Source organism: Elephantulus edwardii, unplaced genomic scaffold (assembly GCF_000299155.1).
Source record: "Elephantulus edwardii isolate Elephantulus edwardi_28Jun2011 unplaced genomic scaffold, EleEdw1.0 scaffold00016, whole genome shotgun sequence".
Lineage (NCBI taxonomy): Eukaryota > Metazoa > Chordata > Mammalia > Macroscelidea > Macroscelididae > Elephantulus > Elephantulus edwardii.
In genome coordinates, this window is record NW_006399766.1 from 11,627,177 (window position 1) to 11,650,674 (window position 23,498).

The 23,498-nt window shown below is 49.5% G+C and overlaps 1 protein-coding gene across 1 annotated transcript; it reads right to left on the reverse strand.

Annotated features, from left to right (window-relative positions):
- Positions 1-7,962: 7,962 nt before the first annotated feature.
- ELF4 (E74-like factor 4 (ets domain transcription factor)) lies at positions 7,963-21,577 on the reverse strand. The gene is made up of 8 exons (XM_006881788.1): positions 21,506-21,577; positions 14,429-14,600; positions 13,973-14,065; positions 13,372-13,542; positions 12,123-12,206; positions 11,845-12,037; positions 10,404-10,775; positions 7,963-8,734 (listed from the first exon to the last, which is right to left on the reverse strand). The coding sequence occupies exons 1-8, from the start codon at positions 21,575-21,577 to the stop codon at positions 7,963-7,965; spliced, it is 1,929 nt and encodes a 642-aa protein (XP_006881850.1).
- Between the last annotated feature and the right edge of the window lie 1,921 nt (positions 21,578-23,498).

Sequence of the window (23,498 nt, forward strand, 5' to 3'; positions counted from 1 at the left end):
GGGACTGGTCCTTGGAGAGGGACATCATGTTTGGGAGAGTGGAGGGACGGCGCAGGAGAGGAAGACCCTCGATGAGATGGATCGATTCTGAGAGTGGAGTGGTGGGAATGAGTGGGTTTAAGACGGCTAGGTTGGCACAGGATAGAACGGCATTTAGGGCTCATGTACATAGGGTCGCTCGCTATGAGTCACAAGTGACTCGATGGCACATAACAACTGAAAACTTTAACCTTTATCAGTAAGTACTTGAAGTCCTCTTCACTCTCAGCAAGCAAGATTGTATCATCTGCGTAATAGATATTTTTGATGTCTTACTCTAGTCGATGCAGCATTCTCCAGATAGCCCAACTTCTCAGATTATCTGCTCAGCATATAGATTAGAGCAGGTATGATAAAGCAGTGTAAGTCTGACTCACACTTTCCCTGGTTTTAAGCCATGCAGTATTCCCTTGTTGTGTCCTAATAACTTCTTCTTGGTCTATGTGCCGGTTTCACATGAACACAGTTGCGGGTTTCTGAACATCATTCTTTACAACGAGATGAGTTGTTAAGTTCTTGTTCCTCTTAACCTGCCACAGTACAGGGCTGAAATGCGAAATTCATTACCATTGAATTGGAGCCACCTCAAAGCTGACTGACTTTCATTGGGTTTCTGAGGCTGTAAATTTCATGGAGGTGTGGGAATCTTTCTCCCTTGAGCAAATGGTGGATTCTAACCACCAGAGAGATGTGGACTTTGGATACTGCACCATTCATGTGCCAGGCACTGTGACGGGTCCTAGGGATACAGCTGTGACCAACACACTGTCCCTGACCTTGAAGAGCTCATGGTCTGGAGGAGAAACACATAAATATAATGAAGACCCTCCAAGGTGCAAAGTGCTCTGTTAAGAGGTATGTACTGAGTGTAGAAGGGAGCCCTGATGGCCTAGTGGTGGACTTGATTCAAATCCACCAGCTGCTCCAAGGGAGAAGGATGGGCAGTCTCCTCCCATGCAAATAACTGCCTCTGAAAACCGCTGGAGGGTGAGCTATGAGTTGGTTCCGACTCAATGGCATGCGAAAACATCATCTAGTGTGGTGGGAGCCCAGAGCAAGGAGTGCTCTGAAGTGGCGATCAGGTCTCTCCTATATGACATCATGGTGAAGGCAGAGGTGTGGTGGCTACATGACTCTCATTCAAATGAACGTGGCTCCCTAGGTTCTGCTCCAGCCCCACCTCCCTCTCTCATAACTAGGTGAGCACAGGTTCATTATCATAATGTGCAGGGATGGCTCTTGAGTGGAAAAAGGTGTTCAAAGTCCTCTTACATCTTGCATATGAAAGGCTGAGGGATGGAGTTGCCATGGGTGAAGGGGACATTGAGCCAGGGAGAGTGGTCCTGGGCAGTGGAGCACCTGGGGGAGGGTACCTGTTGCAGGTAGGAGGGCAGAGGTCACCTCCAGCCAAGTTTGGGGCCCCTCAACCACAGCTCAGTCAGTACCAGTCTGTGGGCACACACTGCATGCCCACATTGTGCCCTAGTCCTCAGGAGGTGACACATTTACCGGGAAGACTGAACAGGTGTACAAGTTATTGAAGATGGCAGTAACAGTAACAGTGATGGGAACAGAGCGAGTGGTAATTGTAAGGAGATCAAAGTCAATAATTCACTTAAGGATGGGGTAGGGATGCGTGGGGAGCAGCTACCATGAGTTGATGTACAGATATGATTTGGTTGATACTAGAAGTGATCAGGATTGGAGGAGGGCTCATCAAGATCATTCTATAGATGACACAATGTTGTGTGCTGAAGTGAGGAGAACTTGAAGCGCTTACTGCAGAAGATCAAGGGAAATCAAAAGATGGATTGCATTGGGGAAGTCTGCTGTCAGGTTGCTGAGGAGCAATGATGTCAATCTAGAAACTAAGGTGCGCCTGATCCAGGCTATATGGTCTTCAAAATTACATGCTATGCATCAGAGAGCTGGACAATGACTAAGGATGACAGAAGAAGAACGGATGCCTTTGAATTGTGGTGCTGGAGAAGAGTCTTGCACATACCAGGAACAACCAAGAAAACAAATACATCTATCTTGGAGAGGGTGAAACCAAGCTGCTCCTTGGAGGAAAGGATTTTGAAGCTCCATCTCACATACTTTGAGCATGTGGCCAGGAGAGACCAGTCCTTGGAGAGGGAGGGACATACTCAGAAGGGTGTAGGGACAGCACAGGAGAGGAAGACCTCGAATGAGATGGATTGATACAGTAACTGGGGCGATGGGATTAGATGTGTCAGAGTCAGTGAGACTGGCTTGGGATAGGGTAGGGTTCAGAGCTGTTGTACATGGTCACTGTGAGTTGTAGGTGACTCAATGGCACATAACAACATTCTTGGATATGAATTCTGTCACAACATCAAGAAAACACAAATCCTTACTGGGCCAATAGGCAATATCATGATAGAGGAATAAAAGATTGAAGTTGTCAATAGTTTCATCTTACTCGGATCGACACCCATGGCAGCAGCAGTGAATAATGGAGAGGGGGTGGGAAGCATATAACATTGGGGAAATCTGTTCTCAAGGAACTCTCCAAAGTTCTAAGGAGCAAGGATGTCAGTTTAAAGAGCGAGGTGCACCTAATCCAATCCACCATCTTTTCAGTTGCTTTTATGTACCTGACAGTTGGACAGTAAAAAAAAATTTAAAAAAATAAATAAATAATGACGGAATAGATGCCTTTTGGAATGTATATAGTTATGAAATCACAATGTAAACAAATGAATAAAAAAATTGTTGTTGTTGTTGTTATGTGCCATCGAGTCGCTTGCGACTCATAGCGACCCTATGTACAACAGCCCTAAACTCTGCTCTGTCCTGTGCCAATTGCACTGTCTCTGACACACCCATCCCGATTACCCCAGTCACTGAATCAATCTACCTCATAGAGGGCCTTCCCCTCCTGTGCTGTCCCTCCACCCTCCCAAACATGATGTCCTTCTCCAAGGACCAGCCTCTCCTCACAACATGTCCAAAGTATGTTAGACGGAGCCTCAGAATCCTTGCCTCCAAGGAGCCACCCAGTTTACCCCTTTCCAGGATGAATCTGCTTGTTTTCCTAGCAGTCCATGGTACTCTCAATACACTTCTCCAGCACCACAGCTCAAAGGCATCAATTCTCCTTCTATCCTCCTTGGTCATTGTCCAACTCTCTGATGCATAACAGGTGATTGCGAAGACCATGGCTTGTATCAGACGCACCTTAGTCTCCAAAGAGATACCATTGCTCTTCAGCACTTTGGAGAGGTCCCTAACAGCAGACTTTCCCTATCGCAATATGCCTTTTAATTTCCTGGCTACTGGTGCCAAGAGTGTTGACTGTGGAGCCAAGCAAACTAAAGCTGTGAACAATCTCAATCTCTTCACCATCCATCCTGATGCTGCCAATTGGTCCAGTGGTGAGAATCTGTCTTCTTGACATTGAGCCTCAATCCATATTGGAGGCTGCAGTCCTTGACCCTCTGAAGCAAGCGCTTCAGATCCTCCTCAGTTTCAGCATCTGAAAAAAAAAATAGATGCCTTTGAGTTGTGGTGTTGGAGAAGAGTATTGGCTATACCATGGACTCCAAACGAACAACCCAAGTCTGTGTGGAAGAAGTGCAACCAGTGTGCTCCTGAGAGGCAAGGATGTCATGGTGTCAAAAGGAACCATTTCGTGTGTGTGAGAATTGTGGTGGGAAGACCCTGAATGATATGGATTAACATGACTGCAACAATGGAGTTGAACATGACAGAGATTATGAGGATGGTGCTCACAGGGTCACCATAAGTTGTAGTCGACTCGATGGCACCTAACAACAACAGAGTGGTTGGCTGCTAATCAAAAGGTTGGTGGTAAATCACCTAGGAGGAGACCGCCTGTTTCTCTGCCTTGGAGCAGCTGGTGGACCCGAACCACACACCTTTTGGGTTGGTAGCAAGACTCCTTAACCACTAGGTCACCCTGGCTCCTATTTTTTAAATTTTATTATTTTGTGTGTGTGTGTGTTCCATCAAATCGGATCTGACTGGTACAGGAGGACATTGTCCCTCCTTCTCCAGCAGAGCATCTGGTGGATTCGAACCATGTACCTCTGGGATTGCAGTGTAGCTTCTTGCCACTAGGCCACCAGAGATCCCTCATGGCTCCTATTTCCACTGGGTCTTCAAAGGCCATAAATCACACAGGAGGGGACAGCCCATCTGTCTCCTGAAGAGCCAATGGTGGATTTGAACCACCAGAGAGGCATCGTCTTTGGGTTAACAACGCAACTCCCTAGGGACTATGCCACCAGATGGCCCTCTTGTTGATATCGTGACAGAAACAGGCAAAGCATGAGTGTTTAATAGTTTGTTCTGGAAAGGGTTTTTTAAGAGCCCAAACACCTCAGAGATAACTTCGTGTTCAGTTCCAGACCACTGAAGTAGAGACAATATTGTGATAAAGGAGTCACACGGATTGTTGGGGTTTTGCTGCCCACCGCGTACAGTGTGCTCACACTCTCCTGTAACCTATTAAGTGTATATGCATTATGACAAAGCTTGAAATCTTGCAAAAAACGTGACCGAGATGTGAAGTGACCACGTGCTGTTGGAAACATGACACTGATGGACTTCCTTGTTCCAGAGTCACTGCACACCTGCGTGTGTTTGTTTAAAGAAGAGGCAATATCTGCAGGGCACACTAAAGTGAAGAGCAATAAAAAAAGAAGTGTGCCCAAACCAACTACGCGATATCATCTCACCCCAGTAAGATTAGCAAAGTTTGACAGAACAGCAAACAACAAATACTCACGAGGTTGTGGAGAAACTGGAAGCCTTATTTGGTGTTGGTGGGAATTTAAAATGGTACAACCATTATGGAAGGTGGTGTGGTGCTTTCTCAAAAAGCAACCATTATGGAAGGTGGTGTGGTGCTTTCTCAAAAAGTTGGAAGAAATACCATTTGACCCAGCAATTCCACTACTGGGAAAATACCCCAAAGAAACCAGAACTGCCACCTAAGCATACACACACACCCCCTATGTTTACTGCAGCTTTGTTCACAATAGCAGAGTTGGAAATAACCCAAGTGTCAATCAACAAAAGGATGGATAGAGAAGCTCTGGTATATTCACAATGCAATACTATGCAGCATTGAAAAACAAGGAACTCATGAAATATTATACAAAATGGGTGACCCTGGAGGACATTATGGTGAGTGAAATATCTCAGTCTCAAAGGGACAAATATTGCATAGTGCCACTGTTGTAAAACGGGGCTAGGGGGTTAGGGGGAATCTAAGAAAAGAGGCAATAAATACTGTATACTGCACTGAAACAGATGAGGGAGAGAACTGTTTGAAAGGAATATAGGAATAGGTATTATTTTCATGACAAGAGTCCAGAATGAGAGCTTCATGGGGGAGTGGACTCAGGGAAGATTGTATCATTTTTTTTTTACATTTAAGAGAAAAATGAACTAGGTGGAGGTGTGGGCAGGGTGGAAAATGTGCAACAATGAATGAATGGAAATCCAAAGTCTCTATAAACTTTCATGAAAATTTCAATTAAAAAAGAGAGAAGTGTGCCAGTTCAGAAATTTACTAGAAGCTACTAGTAATGATAGGAGAACTGATGCCTTTGAGTTGTGGTATTGAATATATTATGGACTGCTGGGAGAACAAACAGGTTTGTCCTAGAGAGGGTGAGATCAGGCTGCTCCTTGGAGGCAAGGATTCTGAAGCTCCATCTGATATACTCTGGACATGCTGCAAGGAGGGACCAGTCCTTGGAGAGGGACGTCATGCTTGGGAGGGTGGAGGGACAGCGCAGGAGAGGGAGACCCTCGCTGATATAGACTTATTCAGTGACTGGGGTAATGGGAATAGGTGTGTCAGAGACAATGAGATTGGCACAGGATAGAGCAGGGTTCAGGGCTATTGTACAGAGGGTCACTGTAAGTTGTAGACGTGACAGCACGTAACAACTGTCTAAGGGGCTCAGGAGCCTTGAGGTGAAAATGGCTAGCAAACCTCTGGATATGTGAGCCAGGTGCTTAGGAGGAAAGGGGGGGTGGTGACATCCTAGACTGAGGACTTGCCCCTAAAGAGCGGAGCTGAATCCGGGAGCATAGGAAGCACCCACATTTAAAAGTATAGACAAGGAGCCAGGACTGAGGACAGGTGCCAGGAGGGTGCAGGAGAACCAGGCTAGTGCAGACAGAAGGGATGAGAAGTAGTGTCATGTGCTGTGAGGCTGCGCAGGGGCCAAAAACTGTTCATGACATTGGATTTGACCGTGAGGGACCAATGACCTTCAAATACTGAGTTTCTGGAGGCAGGTAGAGAAACCCGATTTCAGGAGGGGCCAGAGATGCCACTAACCCATGTAGCAAATTTATAAACATTTGCCAAAGGTGACAGTCCCCCTCCTCAGCCCCCAGATGCTTTACTTACAACCACCAGGAAATTGTCATAATAAACCGATTTTATTAGAAAAGACACTTTAATGCCATCTGCTGGAGGCATGTAGTAAATGCACCTGCACAACCATGAAAGGTTCCCTCCAGAAAGGAGAGTGGCTGCTAGGAGTTGACAGCGACAGAAGAGGGAGAAGAGCAACCAGGGGAGGTAGTTAGGTCAAGTGCACGGCTTGGTACCGAGGACACGGTCAAGGTCCTGAGGCACGGATTCACACCAACCGAATTCACTAGAAAGACATGGTTGTTTCCGAGGCTGACACTTCTTAGCCTTGCCCCCAAACTTGACGGGAACCCGGGCCCTTGGCTCAGGGGTTGACTTTATAACAGGTTGACAGAGGGGGGCAAGCAGTGGCATGGAGACAAGACAGGCACTGAGGGAGCACTGAGGATGGGAGACGAGGAGCAAGGAGCAACTTGATAAAGTCTTTCTGAAGGAGCCATGGCATGAAGGGATGGAGTTGGCAGCCCCACTAGATGAGGAGAAGTCAGGCTGCGCAGATGGGGTGGAGTGCAAGCTGGCCAAGGGCCCAGTCTCCATAGCTCCAGGATTATCTCAGCAACATCAGCCGGAAACGTCAGGGGTCAACTGAATCTCCGGTGGTGAAGATGGTTAACGTGTCAACTGCCAACCAAAACATTGGAGGTATGAGTCCACCCCAGGTGCCTCTGAAGAAAGTCCTGGCAATATACTTCCCAAACACATAAGAGGCTGCCAGGAGTCAGAGTTGTCTCGATGGCAAATGGCTTTTTAACAACAACAACAAAAACAAGAACAACAAAATAATCCAGAGGGAACCCAGGACCAAGGGTGTAGGCCAGGATGCCAAAGACAGCTGTCCTGCAAAGGGCTGGTATTCTTAGGTGTGGACATTCAATGAACTCAGCCCCAAGCAGGGATGTTCACGGCTGTACGGGCTGTTGACTTCTCTCCAGACCCAACCTGTGACTCATAGCCCCAGAGCAACTAGAATGACATCATGCTTTTCCCTTTAAGACACAGGCCCCCAAGCTTGTGGTGAACCCATGGAAGAATCTCACAGCTCCACCCCGGTTCCTCCTCAAGAAACTAAGATACAAACTCACAAATACACACAAATACATACAGAGATATTCACATCTGCGGTAGCAAACACCCTGTGCAGGGGATGTGACTGGTGAAGTGGAGTCAGGCAAAAGGCCACCTTTTGCTAAGCCCCTGCACCGGGCCTGGCCACAGACTCTTCCCTGGCCCGTGAGGTCTGATCACCAAGTCAGGCTATCAGCCTGACAAGAGCACATCCCCAAGGACCCTTGAGAGAGGGTCGTGGGCTGCTGCCAGGGAGGCTCAAACTGGGCATGGCTTGGCTGTGGTGATGCCAAGCAGGGGTGGGGGCTCAGCTGTAAGGGCAGGGTACTCAAATCCAGCCTCCACTAGAGGGAGACCAGGAAAAAACTCCTGCTCACTTTGGCCTATGGGCCACGCCCCCCCCCAACTTTTGCTTATATGTCATGGGGCTCCATCTTGATGAGGGAAGTTGGGTTGAATGGGGAATAGGAAGCAGGGGTAGGGGATCTGGCCAGCAGGCTCCCGGAGGTGTCCACACTAGACTCAGCCATAAACAGAGACCCTGAGCTTGAGGACAGCTCAAGTTCAGCCACTGGGGTCAGCCCAACAGTGGGGCGGCTGGGTGGAGAGAAAGTCTGGTTTCCCGTAAGGCTCTGATTCTGGGAACCCTTTGAAACCACATGGGTTGGGAGTGGCTGAAGGTGAGCCTGATCTCTCAGGAGCTCCCTCAGGGTCTCTTCCGGGACCAGCAGCCCTTCCATGGGAGCCTGGACATAAGAGGAGGACCTGAGAGAGCCCTCCTTTACCCCAGGGGCTGCTGTGGTGCTGGAAGTCCTGATGAAGGCAGCAATCACAGTCCCAGGGGGCTGAGAGCTGGGCCCAGCTGATGCAGTGCCCGCAACCGGGGCTGGCACAGGGTTATTGGGGCGGTTGGCCCCAGCCAGAAGTTGAGGGAGACCACTGAGAATCAGTGGAGACCCTGGTGCTGCCACCTGGCTCTCTTGGAAAGTGGTGTTCAAGAGGAAGGTGTCCTTGAAGGGTTGGCCAGGTTGGACACTCTGGAGAACCAGCTGGGTTGGCGCAGTAGTACTGGTGGACGGCCCGCTGGTGAGCACCGTGGTCAGTGGGATGGTCTGCAAGGTCAAGGCCGAGCCTGACCCCATGGGTGCCACTCCCAGGTGAATGCTGCTGGGCACTGTAGAAGTACTGAGAAGAAACAGAACAGACTGGGTTAAGACAGGAGCTGTGCCCCGAGAGCACATCAAGAATTATGCTGAGTGAACGAACCCAAGTCTCATAAGGACAAAGACTGCATAAGACTCTTACTGTAGAAACAGAAGGAAAACTAGCAAAACATGTATGAGAACTCAAGGCGGGGAGGGAGGGAGCCCAGGGGTGAGGATGGGTAGGGGTGAAACCACAGGGCTGCACAGTTTGATGAGTAGAGGGAGGTGGCAAAAGAACTGGGAAGGCTCTGGGCGAAAAGACAGGGTAATGGTGGGCAAGGCCAATGGGGATTAATTTTGTGAAACACAATGTGATTGAAGACTGGTGTGAAACACAATATATACAAACTTTGTAAGCAAGACGGTAAAAAAAAATTTTAAAGAGTGCCTTTGAGCCTCTTCCATTTCCTTTCAAGAAGAAAGGTCTGATACAATGTTGAGCTGGAACTTTCTAATAAATCTATCTTTACTCCTTTACCTTTTTGCCTTAAAAAAAGAGTGTCCCTGAAGGGGTTTTGGTTTGTTTCCTTGTTTCCCCCACTGCCCTTTGAGTAAGTTCTATCTCATGGCAACCTCGCGTGGTGTGGGTTTGGACTGCCAGACATGTGCAACTCCCTACGGACTCCACAGAGTTTCTTAGCTCTCATCTTTTATCGAAGCAGGCAGCCAGCCAGGCTTCTCTTCCACAATACTGCTGAGTGGGTTCAAACCATCAACCTTTGGGCTAATTGGTGATGGTGGGTAGTGGTGTTAATTGGATGTGGCTGATGGAATCGAACCACGTGCCTTTGGGGACTGCAGCACAGCTCCTTTCCACTAAGTCACCAGAGCTCCCTAAAAGTGCCCAGAGGCTCCGAATTGCCGACCTTTGCGTTAGCAGCCAAGCGCTTAAACAAAGAGACACTAGGGCTCCTTGAGGGGTCGATAGTTGAGTCTTTACACCTCTTGGGGACCTTGTTTTTGCTAACATTTATCATTTATTAAGAACTTCTTATAGGTCAAGGATCATTCGAAGAGTAGAATTTCATCCCATCCCCACGACAACTGTATAAGACTAATAACCAGATTTTACTGCCTCTGGCCCCTGGGGCACAGAGAAGTTCTGTAACTTGTCTGAGAGCACACAGCTAGCAAGGCATAGAGCGGGGCCTCAGAGCTGGGCTTGCCCCTCACCATGCTAGTCTGCGACCTCCCCTTTCTCAGAGGAGTGCCCCCATGAGGGGAGAGGTACTGAAGCCAAACCCAGAAAGGGAAAACTGGGGCACCTCGGCTCAGTTTGGAAGCAGAAAAAGCTTTCCAGCAGGGCTGAAGTTAGAGTAGACATCTCCACAACATTCGCTGCTGCCCCTTTTCTGGAGGGACAGAGACTTGAGGATATGGGCCCAAGAGTGGAGGGTCTTGTTGGCCAACCTGGGGGGAGATGGCCCGTGTGACAGAAGGAGCCCCAGATGGTAGCAGAAGCCTCCCTCCAAGTCAAGTGCCGGCCTCTGCCAGTTTCCTCCCTTGACCCACAAGTGCCCTTCTGACTTCCCAGGGATCTTCTGAGGGTCCTGTGAGGCCAGCGCCCTAGCAGAGCTTTACAAGGAGCTGAGCGAAGATGGGTCCCTTCACCCGAGGGCCGCAGAGAATTACAAGGGTTGTGCCCTTACCTCACGGCTTGAGTGAGCTTGGCCTGGCTCTCCGGTGGGGAGACAAGCCCAGTGGAGGTAGTGGGGGTCTCCTCATCTGGAGACAGTCCCAATTCCAGACTGGCAGTTGGCTGCAGCACAACGTGCTGCATATTTGGCTTCTCCCAGGAGGGGCTGCCCTTGCTCTGCGGAATGACTCGGGATGAGACCCGGGAGCTGCCTCGGCGGGCAGTGGCGCTGGAGGACGCGGGGGCCTGGGGGGATTCGGCCACCACGACCTCGCCCGGCTCTTCCTCATCTTCGATCACCACCAGGTCCTTGGGCATCTCCTTGAATTGGTACACCAGCCTCTGCCCTTCCACCTTGGCAAGGATTCCTCTTTGGTAGTAATATCTGGGCATAAGAATTGAGGGGTATGGAGTGAGTTAGGGACTGAGTAAGGAGCCCCCTCTCTCCAATCTCCAGGATGGGAGAGGCTGAGGACAGAAGATCAAGGCCAAGGGGAAATACGACTCCCAGACCTGGAAGCCCCTTAGGAAATGCCCAAGATTCTCCTTCTTTGAGGACTCAGTGGAGGATGATGATGATGATGATGATGATTTTAAAACCTATCGCCATTGAGTCAGAAGTGACTCATAACTGACCCTCCACTGGGGTTCCGAAGCTGTAAATAGCAGAGGATATTGCTCATCTCTCTCCCATGCTGGTTGCTGGCGCATTGATACCAGAGAGGTGCTGCTTTTGGGTTTACAGCAAAGCCCCCCACAGACTATGCTACCAGAGCTTCCTAAAATTCAATCCGGAGATGCTGGGAATTGAACCTCAGATCTCACTTATGTGAAGCATGCACTGTTTCAAGGAGCTACATCCACTACCCCTAGTAATCATCATTCTTTTTATGTGCTATTGAGCTGAAAGTGACTCCAGCGGGTTTTCAGAGGCATTAAATCGCAGATTGTCCATCTTTCCTTCTGCCCTGCTGCAGTGGATTCAAACTGCATGCCTTTGAGTTGGTCGCTTCACCCTTTACCACAAGCCATGAGGGCTCCCTTAATAATAATTAGGAGTTGTTAGAACAGTCCTCACCTTGCTTTGTGGCCAAGGACAAGGGTGAATAAGGGCTGGAAATACGAGTGAGGGGGCAAATGGTCAGGTTTTAGACACTTCCCAGCCTGAGAGGCGAGCCCCAGCCTGGGAGGCCTGTCTCCCTGTGTTCGTGGCCAGCCTTTTTGGGAAGGGGAAAGCCCAGAAATACTTTTCCTGCCTGAAAAAAGAGGTCAAGCTAGGCAGAGATGCAAGAGAGGGGTCCTCCCTACCCAGAAGTCCATGCAGGCCTGAGGAAGGGATGGGAGGCCTGTGAGACCCAAGTCTTCAAAGGACTCATCAGGCCTCTAGTACAGCAGGGCATAGGGCTGCAGCACTTGGTAACAGTCGGGTAGGGAGGCAGGGGTCCTGCACCTACCTTAGGGCCCGTCCCATTGTCTCATAGTTCATGTCAGGCTTGTTTTTCTGCTTCCCCCACAGCTTGGACACCGCTTTAGAGTCTACCAGTTTGAAGATGCCTTTCTCACGCTGGGTCCACTTGATGTACTTGGGGCAGGTGTTTCTGTCTTGCAGAAGGGCCAGGAGGAACTCCCACAGGTAGATGGTGCTCCCTGCAGGCAGATGGCAGTGAGGGGCCCACACACCCAGGAGGCAGAGAAGGGGCTCCCTTTCCCTCCCTCAGCCTCCGAGCCAGACCTTTGCCATCCTTGGATTTTTTCCGTATGGGGATGCTGGGGTCGGTGACAGGTGAGGCACTTCGGTTGCCTTTGGACTTCCGGACTGTCAGGGAGAAATGGGAGAGCAAGATGAGTCTGAGCTGCGAGGGAGGGTGGGACAACGTGGACAAGGAGGGGGCAAGGCAGGGGGGCTGGAGGCCCAGCTGACAGGGATCTGCCCCTGCTCAGTGGCCCCCCTTTTACAGACCCAAAGGTCACATGCAAATACAGGGTACGGGAAGTGTGTTCTAAGGTGCTGGGGAGCACACTCCCAGCGACCGCGCATGACAGAGCACTGCCCCACAGGGTTTCCTAGTCTGTCATCCTTACTGAGGTAACTTGCCAGGTCTTTCTGCCGCGGACCTGCTGGTGGGTTTGAACTGCCAACCTTCAGGTTAAGGAGCTCTGTTGGCTTAATCTGTTAGGGAGATGTGCTGCTAACCCAAAGGCATGTAGTTCAGATCCATCAGCTACTCCGTGGGAGAAAATTTGGCAATCTCCTCCCATGAGGTTTACAGCCTTTGAAAACCCACTGGGGCAGAGGGATGTCGGCTATGAGTCGATTTGGACTCAATGGGAATGAGTGAGTGAGTGACGTTAGCAGGCAAATGCTTGACCCTGGCGCCACCAGGGCTCGGCGTAGGGGAGGGAAAGTCTAGGGTCTGCACTTGAGTCGCCTTCCTAAGACCACCACCCACTGCCTTTACATTTTGCAGTGGCAAGGCAGCCTCATGCAGGCACTGGGCTTCAGCCAAGGATACAAGGATGTATCAGCCAAGTATTACCTGAGTAAATCAATAACATCAGGCTTTGGGAAAGCCCAAAGTCCTCTCCCAAGTGCGGCCTCAAATTCATAAGCTCCAAAGAAGGAAGAGACGCACATGGCATATGACTTGTCTTTGATAAACAGGGTGAGGCCTGCCGCCCCCTGCCACCCCGTTCCAGGCCATGATGCAAGCCTGGGCTCTGAACTGCCAGCTCAGTCCACTGCACATCTGGGAGACTCAGAGCCGTGCAGGGCAGATAGGAGCTGAGAAAAACAGCCACTGGGGGCAAGGCAGCTGTGAGAGCCAGGTGTTAGAGGGGCACCTGTCAGGACCATTGTGGACCAGAGAGCTGAGCACTTAACATGACCTTGAGCTTCAGCCTAGTCCTTCCTCCTGGATGGGCTCCTGACCCTTACACTCACCACCAACCCCTCCCAGACAAGCACATGCACACACACTCACTTCTCTTCTTTGACTTCCCAGTCTTCTTGGCATTCTCATCTCCGAGGCTCATCTCTTCCAGAGACTGTCCCTCCTGGTCACCAGTGTCACTTTCCCTGTTCAGGGTCATGTGGCTGGGCATCGAGATGGCTGGTGCCGGGTTCGAGTCTTGAACCACATCAGAGGTGCTGACTGGGAGAGGAAAGAAACACCTCAGGTAAAGCAGGGTGCACTGCAGGGTCTCCCAAGGCGAGAAAGAGGGGCAGGCCTGTGGAGACGGTATGTATGTGTCAGGTCCAGAGCCACCCTGATTTCGTCATTCACTCAGTTTACATCTCCCAGCTCAGCCATTCCCTGTATGTCCATCTGTTCATCTCCCTGGGAACCAGGCAAGGGAGTGATGAGACCAGAAAAATCACTGCCTACCATTTATTTGTCTCCAGTGGTCCCCAAAGCCCTCCCCTTTCCAGTAAAGAGTGTGTCTCCATGCACAGAGATGGGTGTGCCTATGTACACACAAGCCTCAGAGTCCAGTAATATCAGGTGCTGGGTTAAGAATGAAATTTGGGGTAACCTTGAATGGTCAGTCAAGGAAGGGCAAGATGGTGGGGTTCCAACTTACAGATCTGCTTCTCATCCAGGACCTCATTGGGAGATTGTGCATTGAGCAAGACTTCGGTGGTAGACACGGTGGGCAAGGTGGTTTCATTGTCATCTGAGAGCCAAGTCCAAAGGGAAGAGAAAAAGCCAAAATCCCCCCTGAGGACACAGGGCTCAAGGCAGAGGATATCCACCCAGGGGATGGCGTTAAGGAGCCAAGTTCATGGAACAGCCTAGAAGAATCAGTGCTCTTCACCCTTTTCACCACTCACTCCCCTCACCAACTCTAGAGATCAGGAATCCTCTCAGGAGGCCCCCTCCTCTCTGAAACGATAGTACCTTAGTTCATCCTAGACACCTTTTCTAATTTCCAACTGTTGGGGGCCTTGCCTGTACCATCCAGAGCAACTGGGCACCACTCTGAGTCCCAGAAGATAGAACCCTTCTTCTCAACTCCTCCCCGGGAAGGGGAACAGACCTGCCAGCAAAAACCTGCCCTCCACGATCTGATTCTCTGTCATGCACACGGTCCTGTCCGTCAGAATGCCACTGTGACCATCGTCCAGCTCCAGGCCTGAGTACAGATGCAGTAATTCCGGGTAGGGTACCTGCTCCACGATCACAGCTGGGAACACCGAGGGATCTTCTAACTGTGGAGAAGAGAATCATCTGGTTCAAGGCCCAGCCACCTCTTCTAGGAAGCCCTCCCTCTGAGTCCGCCCCTCTGCACAATTCCTAATTCCTGGAGCCCCGGGGTGGGGGTGGGGGGGGCTATCCTCTGTAGAGGATGGTGTTGCCCAGGGTTCAGCATCAACCAGGCAATATTTTGAATGGTTTCTTCCCCTCCCCCACCCCCAAGTGGTTCAAAACTAACACAATTATCAGACAGTTCTGGGTATCAGAAGTTGGACACATAGAGCGGAGGATTGTTCAGCTGGCTACAATCAATGTTAGGAGGACTGTGTTCCTTTCCGCAGTCGCTAGGGGAAGCATCACTTTCCTCACCCTTTCCATGTCCCAGAGACTTCCCACATTCTTTGGCTTGTGGCCAGTTCCTCCATCTTCAAAGCCAGCAACACTGGGCTAGCTGTCATCTCTCTGGTTGTTCCTTGTATGCCTCTCTCCTTAACTTATAAAGATTAGGACCTTAATGATGACATTGGACCCATCTGCATAGTCCAGGCTACTGTCCTGATCTTAAAGTCAACCGATTAGCAGTCCTTATCTGCAACCTCATTCTCCTTTACATATTGGTAAGTTCCAGGGACTCACATTTGGGGGCAGGCGGGGCATTCTTCTGCCTACCACAGTCCTGTTTTCACGGGTTTTGTTTTCTAGTTCTTGTTCAACCAATTCCTTATATTGCCGGGTGCCATCAAGGCAGTTCTGATTCATTGCAGCCCCACAGAACAGAACAGAACTTCCCCATAGGGTTTTCTAAAGAGCTCTGGTGGCTTAGTGACAAGAAGCTGCACTCTAATCCTGAAGGGACAAGGTTTAAGGCCACCAGCTGCTCCGAGGGAGAAGGATGGGCAATCTCTTCTCATGTGATTAACTGCCACTGTATTAAACTGTGCCCCAGCCCATAAAATATGTATCTACTTGGCTGGGTCATGTTGGGCCATTATGTAATGATCTTGTTTGGTATTTATGTACTGATGTAATCACTCCACGATATTTGCTAATTGTGAGAGGATTAGGGTGGGATGCAACACCCTTGCTCGGGTCACAATCCTGGTCTGATACTAGGCAAGCGTGGCCTGCATTGCCTTTCATCTCTTAGAAGGAAGGTAGGTGGCGGGGGGGGGGAATGATGAGATGAAATGAGAGAGAAGCAAGCAAAGAAGGAGTCTGACTACCAGCAAAAAGAAGAGCTGGGAGTGGAGCGCAGCCTCCGGATCCTGCCAGGACACATGGAGCTCTCTACAGAACTCCGGGCCCACAGCTATTGAAAGGAGAAAAGAATCTTCTCTGAGCAAATCGTCCCCTAGAACTGGTTTTGGAGTTCTAGCTTCTGGTGGCCTAGTAGTAGTAAGGAGCAGCTCTGTCAACCTGGAGGCATGCAATTAGAATCCACCAGCTGCTGTGTGGGAGAAAGCTGGGCTATCTCCTCCCATGCAGTTTACTGCCTCCAAAAACCCAATAGAGGGCCAGCTACGGGTCAGTTCCAATGTGATGGTACACAACAATAACAGCTTCCTAAACTGTCAAAGAAGAAATCTGTTTAAAGCCTTCCCATTACAGCAGCACTAGAGAACTGAAGCAGAGCTGATGGGTAGGTTCAAACCACCAACCTTGTGGTTAATAGCTGAGCACTTAACCATTGGCTCACCAGGACTCTTTGTATTAATTCTGCTTTTTTTAAAGTAACTGGATCTTACCTGATCCTGCCGCTCTTGGTTATTGCTTGTTACATAAATGCTTTTACACATCTCTCTCTCATACTCTCACTCTCCCCACCCCATCTGTCTATTTATTAACCAGCCAGCATACTGAACTAGGTTTGCCAGGCATCCAACTGTATCATCAGGAAAGAAAATGTTAATTTCCCATTTTGTTGTTGTTGGGTTTTGTTTGCTTCCTCTGACTCTACTATATATATGGTGCATATATATGTGTATATATATAATATATATTATATACATGGTGTATATATATGTGTGTGTGTGTGTGTGTGTATATATATTTGCAGCTAGACCTAAGTACGATCACAGCTGTAGTAACATGCACTCGCCTATATCTGTCCCCTCCTATTTCCAACCATTTCGTTCATTTATTTATCTTCTTCTTCCGTTTTATTGTCCAATTCATCCAGAATAAAGTTCAATGACAGAAGTGGCCGGTGTCTTGTAGGATTCCATGCTCACACACTGGCATGGGTTCTCCATGGACAGAAATCAGGCGGCCTAGACCATGTGCTCTCATTCTTAAATGCTTGTTGTTGTTATGTGCTGTCGGGCTGGTGCCGACTCATGGCTGACCCTCCAGCAGGTTGTCAGAGGCTGCTGACCCAATAGGAGGACACTTGCTCATCTTTCTCCCTCTGGATTCAAGCCACGTGCCTTTGGAATTGCAGTGCAGCTTCTTGCTACTAGGCCACCAGACCTCACGCATAACTAAGTAGTTGTAGCTATGTGTTATCTGTGGCTAGGGTGAGAACGTGAGCTATGAGAATGATCGAGTGCCTTCGGAGAACAGTGGGAGAGGACGGGTCAATGACAAGGATGGGGAGCTCAGAGCACAGACAGCTTAGGGTTAAGTCTGTGACAGTGACAGTGGCAATGGAGATAGAAGAACAGAAATATTACAGAGGTGGACTAGCCAGGGTGTAGTAACTGCTTGGAGCAGGAGAGGGAGTCAAATGTCCTCATTTGAGTAGATGGTAGGGAGTGAGGAAGGGGATAGAATTCATGTTAACGGAGCACCAAGGAGGAAGTGTACAGCTTAGTTGTTGATTTGGGGATTTTAGTGGGTTTGTGACCTAAGAGACCCTTTGCTTTATGGAGCAGACTTGCTCCATTCGGTTTTAAAACCCCCAAACGAAACACAGTGGTGTTGGGTAGATTCTGACTCAGAATGACCCTCTAAGCTAGAGTACGACCCCACAGAGTCACTAAGGTTGTAAACCTTTATGGAAAGATTGTCACATCTTTCTCTTGCAGAATAGCTGGTGGGTTTGAACCACTGACGTGTTAGTTAGCAGCCAAGCAGTTAACCACTGTGCCATAAGGACTCCTCTAGGCTTTCATTGGCTATAATCTTTACAGATACAGATTATTGGGCTTAGTTAATCTGTGGTACCACTGTGTTTTAATTGCCAGTCTTTTCGTTACTGGCTATAAACCAGTTGGGTCATTCCAAACCAGTCTTTTCATTACTGGCTATAAACCAGTTGGGAGCAGTTTTGTGGAGAAAAAGAACGGGTACAGGGTCTGGATATGGGGAGTGTGAGGTACATTTGTGGAGGATATGCCTATCCGTGGAGCCAGAAAATGGAGATGCCGATCTGTGGAGGCAGAAAGAAGTTCCTGAGAGCTCAAAAGGGAACTGGGATCCCTAAACCCCTTTAATGTTGTTGGTAAGGTGCCCTGACTTTACTATGACTCACAGCAACCCTATGAACCTATCCTGTGCCGTTCGCATCACCTCTCATATGTCCGAGCCCACTGACTCTGTCACTGTATCAATCCATCTTATTGACGTCTCCCTCTTCTCCTCTGACACTCCATTTTCCCCAGTATGAGATCTTTCCCAAGGACCGGTGCCATGGAGTCTACTATGATTCATAGCTACCCTATGAGCAACAGGTCTGAACTTCGCCTTATCGTTATCATCTTTGTGGCACCTGAGCCCAATTGTGGTAGTGACTGTGTCAGTCTGTCTCCTGGAGGGTGTTTCTTTTTTTCGATGACCTCCTACCTTTCCATGATGTTCCTCTCTAAGTACTCGTTATTCCTGGAAATATATCCAAAGTAAGTGAGAGGGAGTTACATCAGCCTTGCCTCTAAGGCATTTTCTTTAAGACAGACTTGTTGGTTCTATTTGACAGTCCATGGGATATATAACACCATAATTCAAAGGCCTAGATTTTTCTGTCATCTTTATTCATTGTGCAACTTTCAAATGCATAGGAAACAAATGACCAAACCATGACTTGGATCAGGTATACCTTAGTCTTTTAACTGTCTTCCTGCTGTTTAGCATTTTGGAGAGGTCCTTAACAGCAGATTTCCCCAAAGAAACACATCTCTTGATTTCTAGGGGGGTTATTTTTAAAATCTTTTGATTTTTCGACTGCTGCTACCCTGGGTCCTGGTTGTGGGTCTAAGGAAAATGAAATTGTTGACAACTGAAATATTTTCTCCATCTATCATGAGGTTCTCCATCAGTCCAGTAGTGAGAATTTTTGTTTTCTTAGTGTTGAGATGTAATCCATATTGAAGGCTTTAGTCCTTGATCTTTTGCAGTAAGTGCTTCATTTTCAGTAAGCAAGGTTGTGCCATCTTCATAATGCAGGTTGTTGATGAGTCTTCCTCAATCCAACTTCTCTGGTATTTTATTATTGCCTTAAATCTATTCTTAAGATGGTTTTAAAATTCAGGGACATGCTTTTTTGTAAAAAATGAAATAAGTTCAATTCTTCAGTGGTTCAGGTGCTTCTGAGCCACACGTGGATAAAGGCACTGGGCAGCATAAAATGGGAAGATTTCCAGCATCTCAGGGAGATCTACTGGATTGAACTTAATCTAGAAGCTGACCACCTGGATTTGTAGGCAAGCTTGGTTAAAATAAGCTAAGACATTTGGCTAGTATCTTAGGCAAGTCATCTAACATCTCTGTTTACTCGTCTGTAAAATTGGGGTGATCATAGTATCTACCCTACTGGGTTTCTTAAATGGCTCAATACACATCAAACACACAGAACAAGATGAGTGCACAAGATGTTAGGTCTCAGGGGCGCACCTGAGAAATTGGAAATGCTTCATTTCTTAACTTGGGTGGCTAGTATATAGGCGTTCATTTTAACACTGTCTTGGAACAGTATATCTATGACTGATATGCTATTGGGGTTTTTTTTTAATGACCCATTTCACAATACCCATTGTTTTCCCCCAAAACAAGCAAAGGAGAGATGAGAAAGAAACAGAGGGTGGAGATTACCCTGGGGGAGGTGGGAGGGAGAGAAGTTAAGAAGATGGGGTTTTGAAGGGAGGAGCGGGGCAGGGAGAAAACTTTGAGGGCTGGGAGACTTGAAGATGTTCTAGGTTGAAGAGAAAGGTCTTAAAGGTCTGAAGATATGAGAAAAAGGTGAGGCCATTGATGGCTTGAAGTCTTGAAGGAGATAGACGAGACTGTGCACAGGTAGGAGGGATTATATCCTTTGGAAGGACAAGGGGCAATCTTTCCTCTCAGACTAGAGCAAAGGAAGTCAGAACCGGGTCAGGTGATTAAGAAGATGACAGGAAGGAAACTGAGGCCATCCTTACCTTTGACTTTCTCTGTGCATTGGATGAGAGGTCGTTTGCTGAGGGTGAAGGGGCAGGCTTGGGGCTGGGGGTTAAGAGCAGCCTCTGTGAAACACAGAACGTGCTTCTGAGCGAGTTGTTGCTAATTACCATCAGTTGAGTCTAACTCATGGTGACTCCTGGACCATAGGATGGTCAAGGCTGTGACCCTGCAGAAGCATCACCAGGCCAGACTTCCCAGAAACCTCTCGATGAGTTTGAACCGCCAACCTTTCACCTAGCAGGGCCCTTAACCATTTGCACCACCTGGCACTCTCTGCTGAGCAAACTACAATCAATTGAAAAATTACAAGTAGCTTTGAGAGCCTGGGAAGGTTACTTTTTCTTCTCCTTCTGCCTGCATGGTGCCTTCCACTTGGCTAAGCACACCAGAAGGTTTTAATCAAACCTCCACAATGATTAGGGATCTCTCCTGGCTGGAGTGATAAGAAGCTGCACTTCAATTCCAAAGGTGTGCGGTTCAAAGTCACCAGTTGCTCCACGGGAGAAGGATGAGCACTCTCCTTCCGTGTGATTTACTGTTTCTGTAAATCTGCTGGAAGGTCAGCTATGGGTCCGTTCAGACTCAATACAATAATCACAATGATTAGAAAGAACGATGTGCTTAAAGGCCCACTAGGGGGCAGCCTTTGGCAGGCCACAGGAGACTGGGTAAAAGTTTATCCCCACAGAGATTTAGGATAGAGTTAGGCACCGATACCCTTCAAAATAGAAAAACGCCAAACTCATTTCCACTGAGAGGATTCCAACTCCTAGCGACCCCTGCAGGACAGAAGCCGACTGCCGCAACCTTCTCCCACAGAGAGATTCGAACCATGGGCCTCTTGGTTAGCAGCCAAAAGCATAATCACTGCACCACCAGAGCTCCTAGAAATGGATCATCTCACCTTTATGAAGAGAAGGATTTGGGAGTTGGGAAAAGATGGGAATGGGGCCTGTCTAGGTGACACAAGGGCACCATCCAATGTGGACGTGAAAGTTCTCAGAGGATAACGTGCCTCCTTCCCTCCCACCAAAAGACCCCCACCCCGTTTCCAGATAAGACACGTGTCTCAAGACACGCAGGGCTGTGTACCGCCCTGCGGCTCCTGCCAGCTGCCACGCTCTCTATTTCTTACCCTGTGGTCTCCTTAGCGTCTCTCTCACTGTGACACAGGGCAGCGGGTGGAGGTGACACAGGGCAGTGGGTGGAGGTGACACAGGGCAGTGGGTGGAGGCGAGTGTCTGAAAGATCACCTGCTTGTCAGGCTACACCTTGACCTACTGGGCAAGCTACTCTGAGGGCTTGGTGGCTGCACATGCCACACAGCTGCACGGGACAAGGGGCTCACTTGACTGACCACCCCGTGACTCCTTGGAGGGCCACACTGAGCGACTAGCTAACATACAGTCGGGTTGGCAGGCTCAGAGTTCTAAGAATAGTAGGTGCTTGGTCAATATCTGCTGACTGGCCTTCCAGGTCACACTTGGCTGGCTGCCTGTTCATCCACATTAGTGGACAGCACTTTGGTCTCTGGGGTCATCCATACCTGGTGGATGTCATCCATCCCGTTGCTTGCAAATTCAAAGACCAGGTCACTAGGCTGTACGGTAATAGCCATGCTGCTTTTGCAGAGAGCTGACAACGGGGTGTGCCCGGCTCTCTGGAGCTGCTGGGCTTCTCCTGAAGAAGAGGGGAGCTGGGCACCCAGAGCCTACCCCCTGAGCAGTGGAGATCCCAAGGCCGCAGAGAGCTCAGGGCCACATGCTGGGCTGGACCAACTGCACGAAGGACCTAGGAGAAGACAGAGTGAGTGAGTAAGGAACCTTCCTAGAATGAACCTTCTAGGACAGCTGGTGAGCCAGAGGGACCTGACCACGCCTGGGCAGGCTGCCAGGCAAGGGCACTGGGGGAGGGAAGGGGAGGGAGAGGAGAGGCGGCAGGTGGGGAACCAGGGAGAGGAAATCAGCCCATCACTTTCCTTGGGAAGTGGCCAAGCCTTGGTGCCAGCCTGAGTCGCCAGCCTCTACATCCTGAGTCAGCCAAGGGAAGACACAACCTCCCACTGCCTCCCTCCCTGTCTTCCTCCAAAGAAAGTGACAGGGAAGAGCTTTGAGCTCTCTCTCCCCACTCAAGTCTCACTGGAAGCATGAGGAGCCCCCATCATCCCCTTGGCTTGGACAAGAATCTTGGGTGAGGATGTCCTGGGGCCATGTAGGTGGGCAGAGTCCTCACCCCAGACTCTGCCTGGCGTCAGCTGCAATTAACTCCAGCACCTGGGGAGCAGCTCCCAGGGAGAGGTGGAGTCTGCAGAGGAGGAAATGTCCTGCCATGGGGGTTGTGTTGTGTCTGGGACTATATGGCTAGAGTCAGCTCTGGGGACAAAGCCTCTCCAATTTTGGCCATGCCTCCAAACAGCCTGGGGACAGAGGGCCAGGTGGGCCATGTGTCCAGGCGAGGGGGGCTCACCAGTGTCCTACCACTACCAGCGCCCCAGTGCCGAAGTAGACAGGGCCTTTCCTGCTGCGGCGTGTGTGGGTTTGTCTTCTCAGTTCAGCTTTACTTTCAGTTTCAAGGCTGAACAATCACCCAGGGAACTTGCAGGGAGAGCCTGGGTTCCGCTGGCCCTTCCCCTACTCCCTTCCCAACTCCCTGGGGCTGCCTCAAGGCTGCATCCAGGAAATCTCTGCTTAGCTGCTCACAGGTCATCCTTGCCCCTTCCCTCCGGATTCCGCATCTCTGCTCCTCAGAACTGTCACCCCGCCTTGCTGCTTTTCAAGGTGGTCTTGGTGATCATCCATGCCCACTTCTTGCAGCCCTCACACCTGCCTACCTTCATTCCCAGACAGCCTGCTCTGTCCATTAGACCTTCAACACTGTGTCCCCATTTCCAGGGAATTTGACCCTGTGATGGTTGTGGTTATGTGCCCTTGAGCCAATCGCTCTAAACCCTGTCCTATCCTAAGCCAATCTCATGGTCTCTGACACACCTGCCACTGTCACTGGGTCAATCCATCTCTTCTAGGGGTCTCCCTCTCTGCGCTGTCCCTCCACCGTCCCGAGCCTTCTCGGGACACCCGGATAAATGTCCTTCTCCAGGGACCTTCAGACAACATGCCCAAAGCATGTGAGAGTGACCATTGTTAGCTGCCTTTAACTTGGCCCCAATTCATGGCGACCCCATGCAGAGTGGAACAACACAGCTTGGTCCTGTTGCCTTTCCCACTACTGAATTCAGTCACTGCTGTGGTTTGAAGGGCTTTCGTTAGTAAATTTTCAGGAGTAGATCACCAGACATTGCTGCCTAGCGTGAAACCTGGTTCAGCATCATCAGAGCACCCAAGGCCCCAGTGAAAGGCCGGCAGTGCTGGAGGTGTGCTGGCCAGGAATTCGAACCTGGGTCTCTTGCATGGAAGGTGAAAATTCGACCTGTACTGCCCCAATTTGGCTTGGAGGGTTTATCTCAGTGATCCTGGCAGGTGTGTGGTGCCCAGGCAGACTTTCCATTACCAGGGTGGTTCAACCTTGAACGCCTGAGAGAT

Coding starts and splice junctions, on each gene's coding strand:
- ELF4 (XM_006881788.1), bottom strand. CDS start 21,577: ATGGCTATTACCGTACAGCCTAGTGACCTGGTCTTTGAATTTGCAAGC. Junction 13,543..13,972: donor CCTGGATGAGAAGCAGATCT/GTAAGTTGGAAC, acceptor TTCCTCTCCCAG/TCAGCACCTCTGATGTGGTT. Junction 10,776..11,844: donor ACAATGGGACGGGCCCTAAG/GTAGGTGCAGGA, acceptor TCTTATGCCCAG/ATATTACTACCAAAGAGGAA.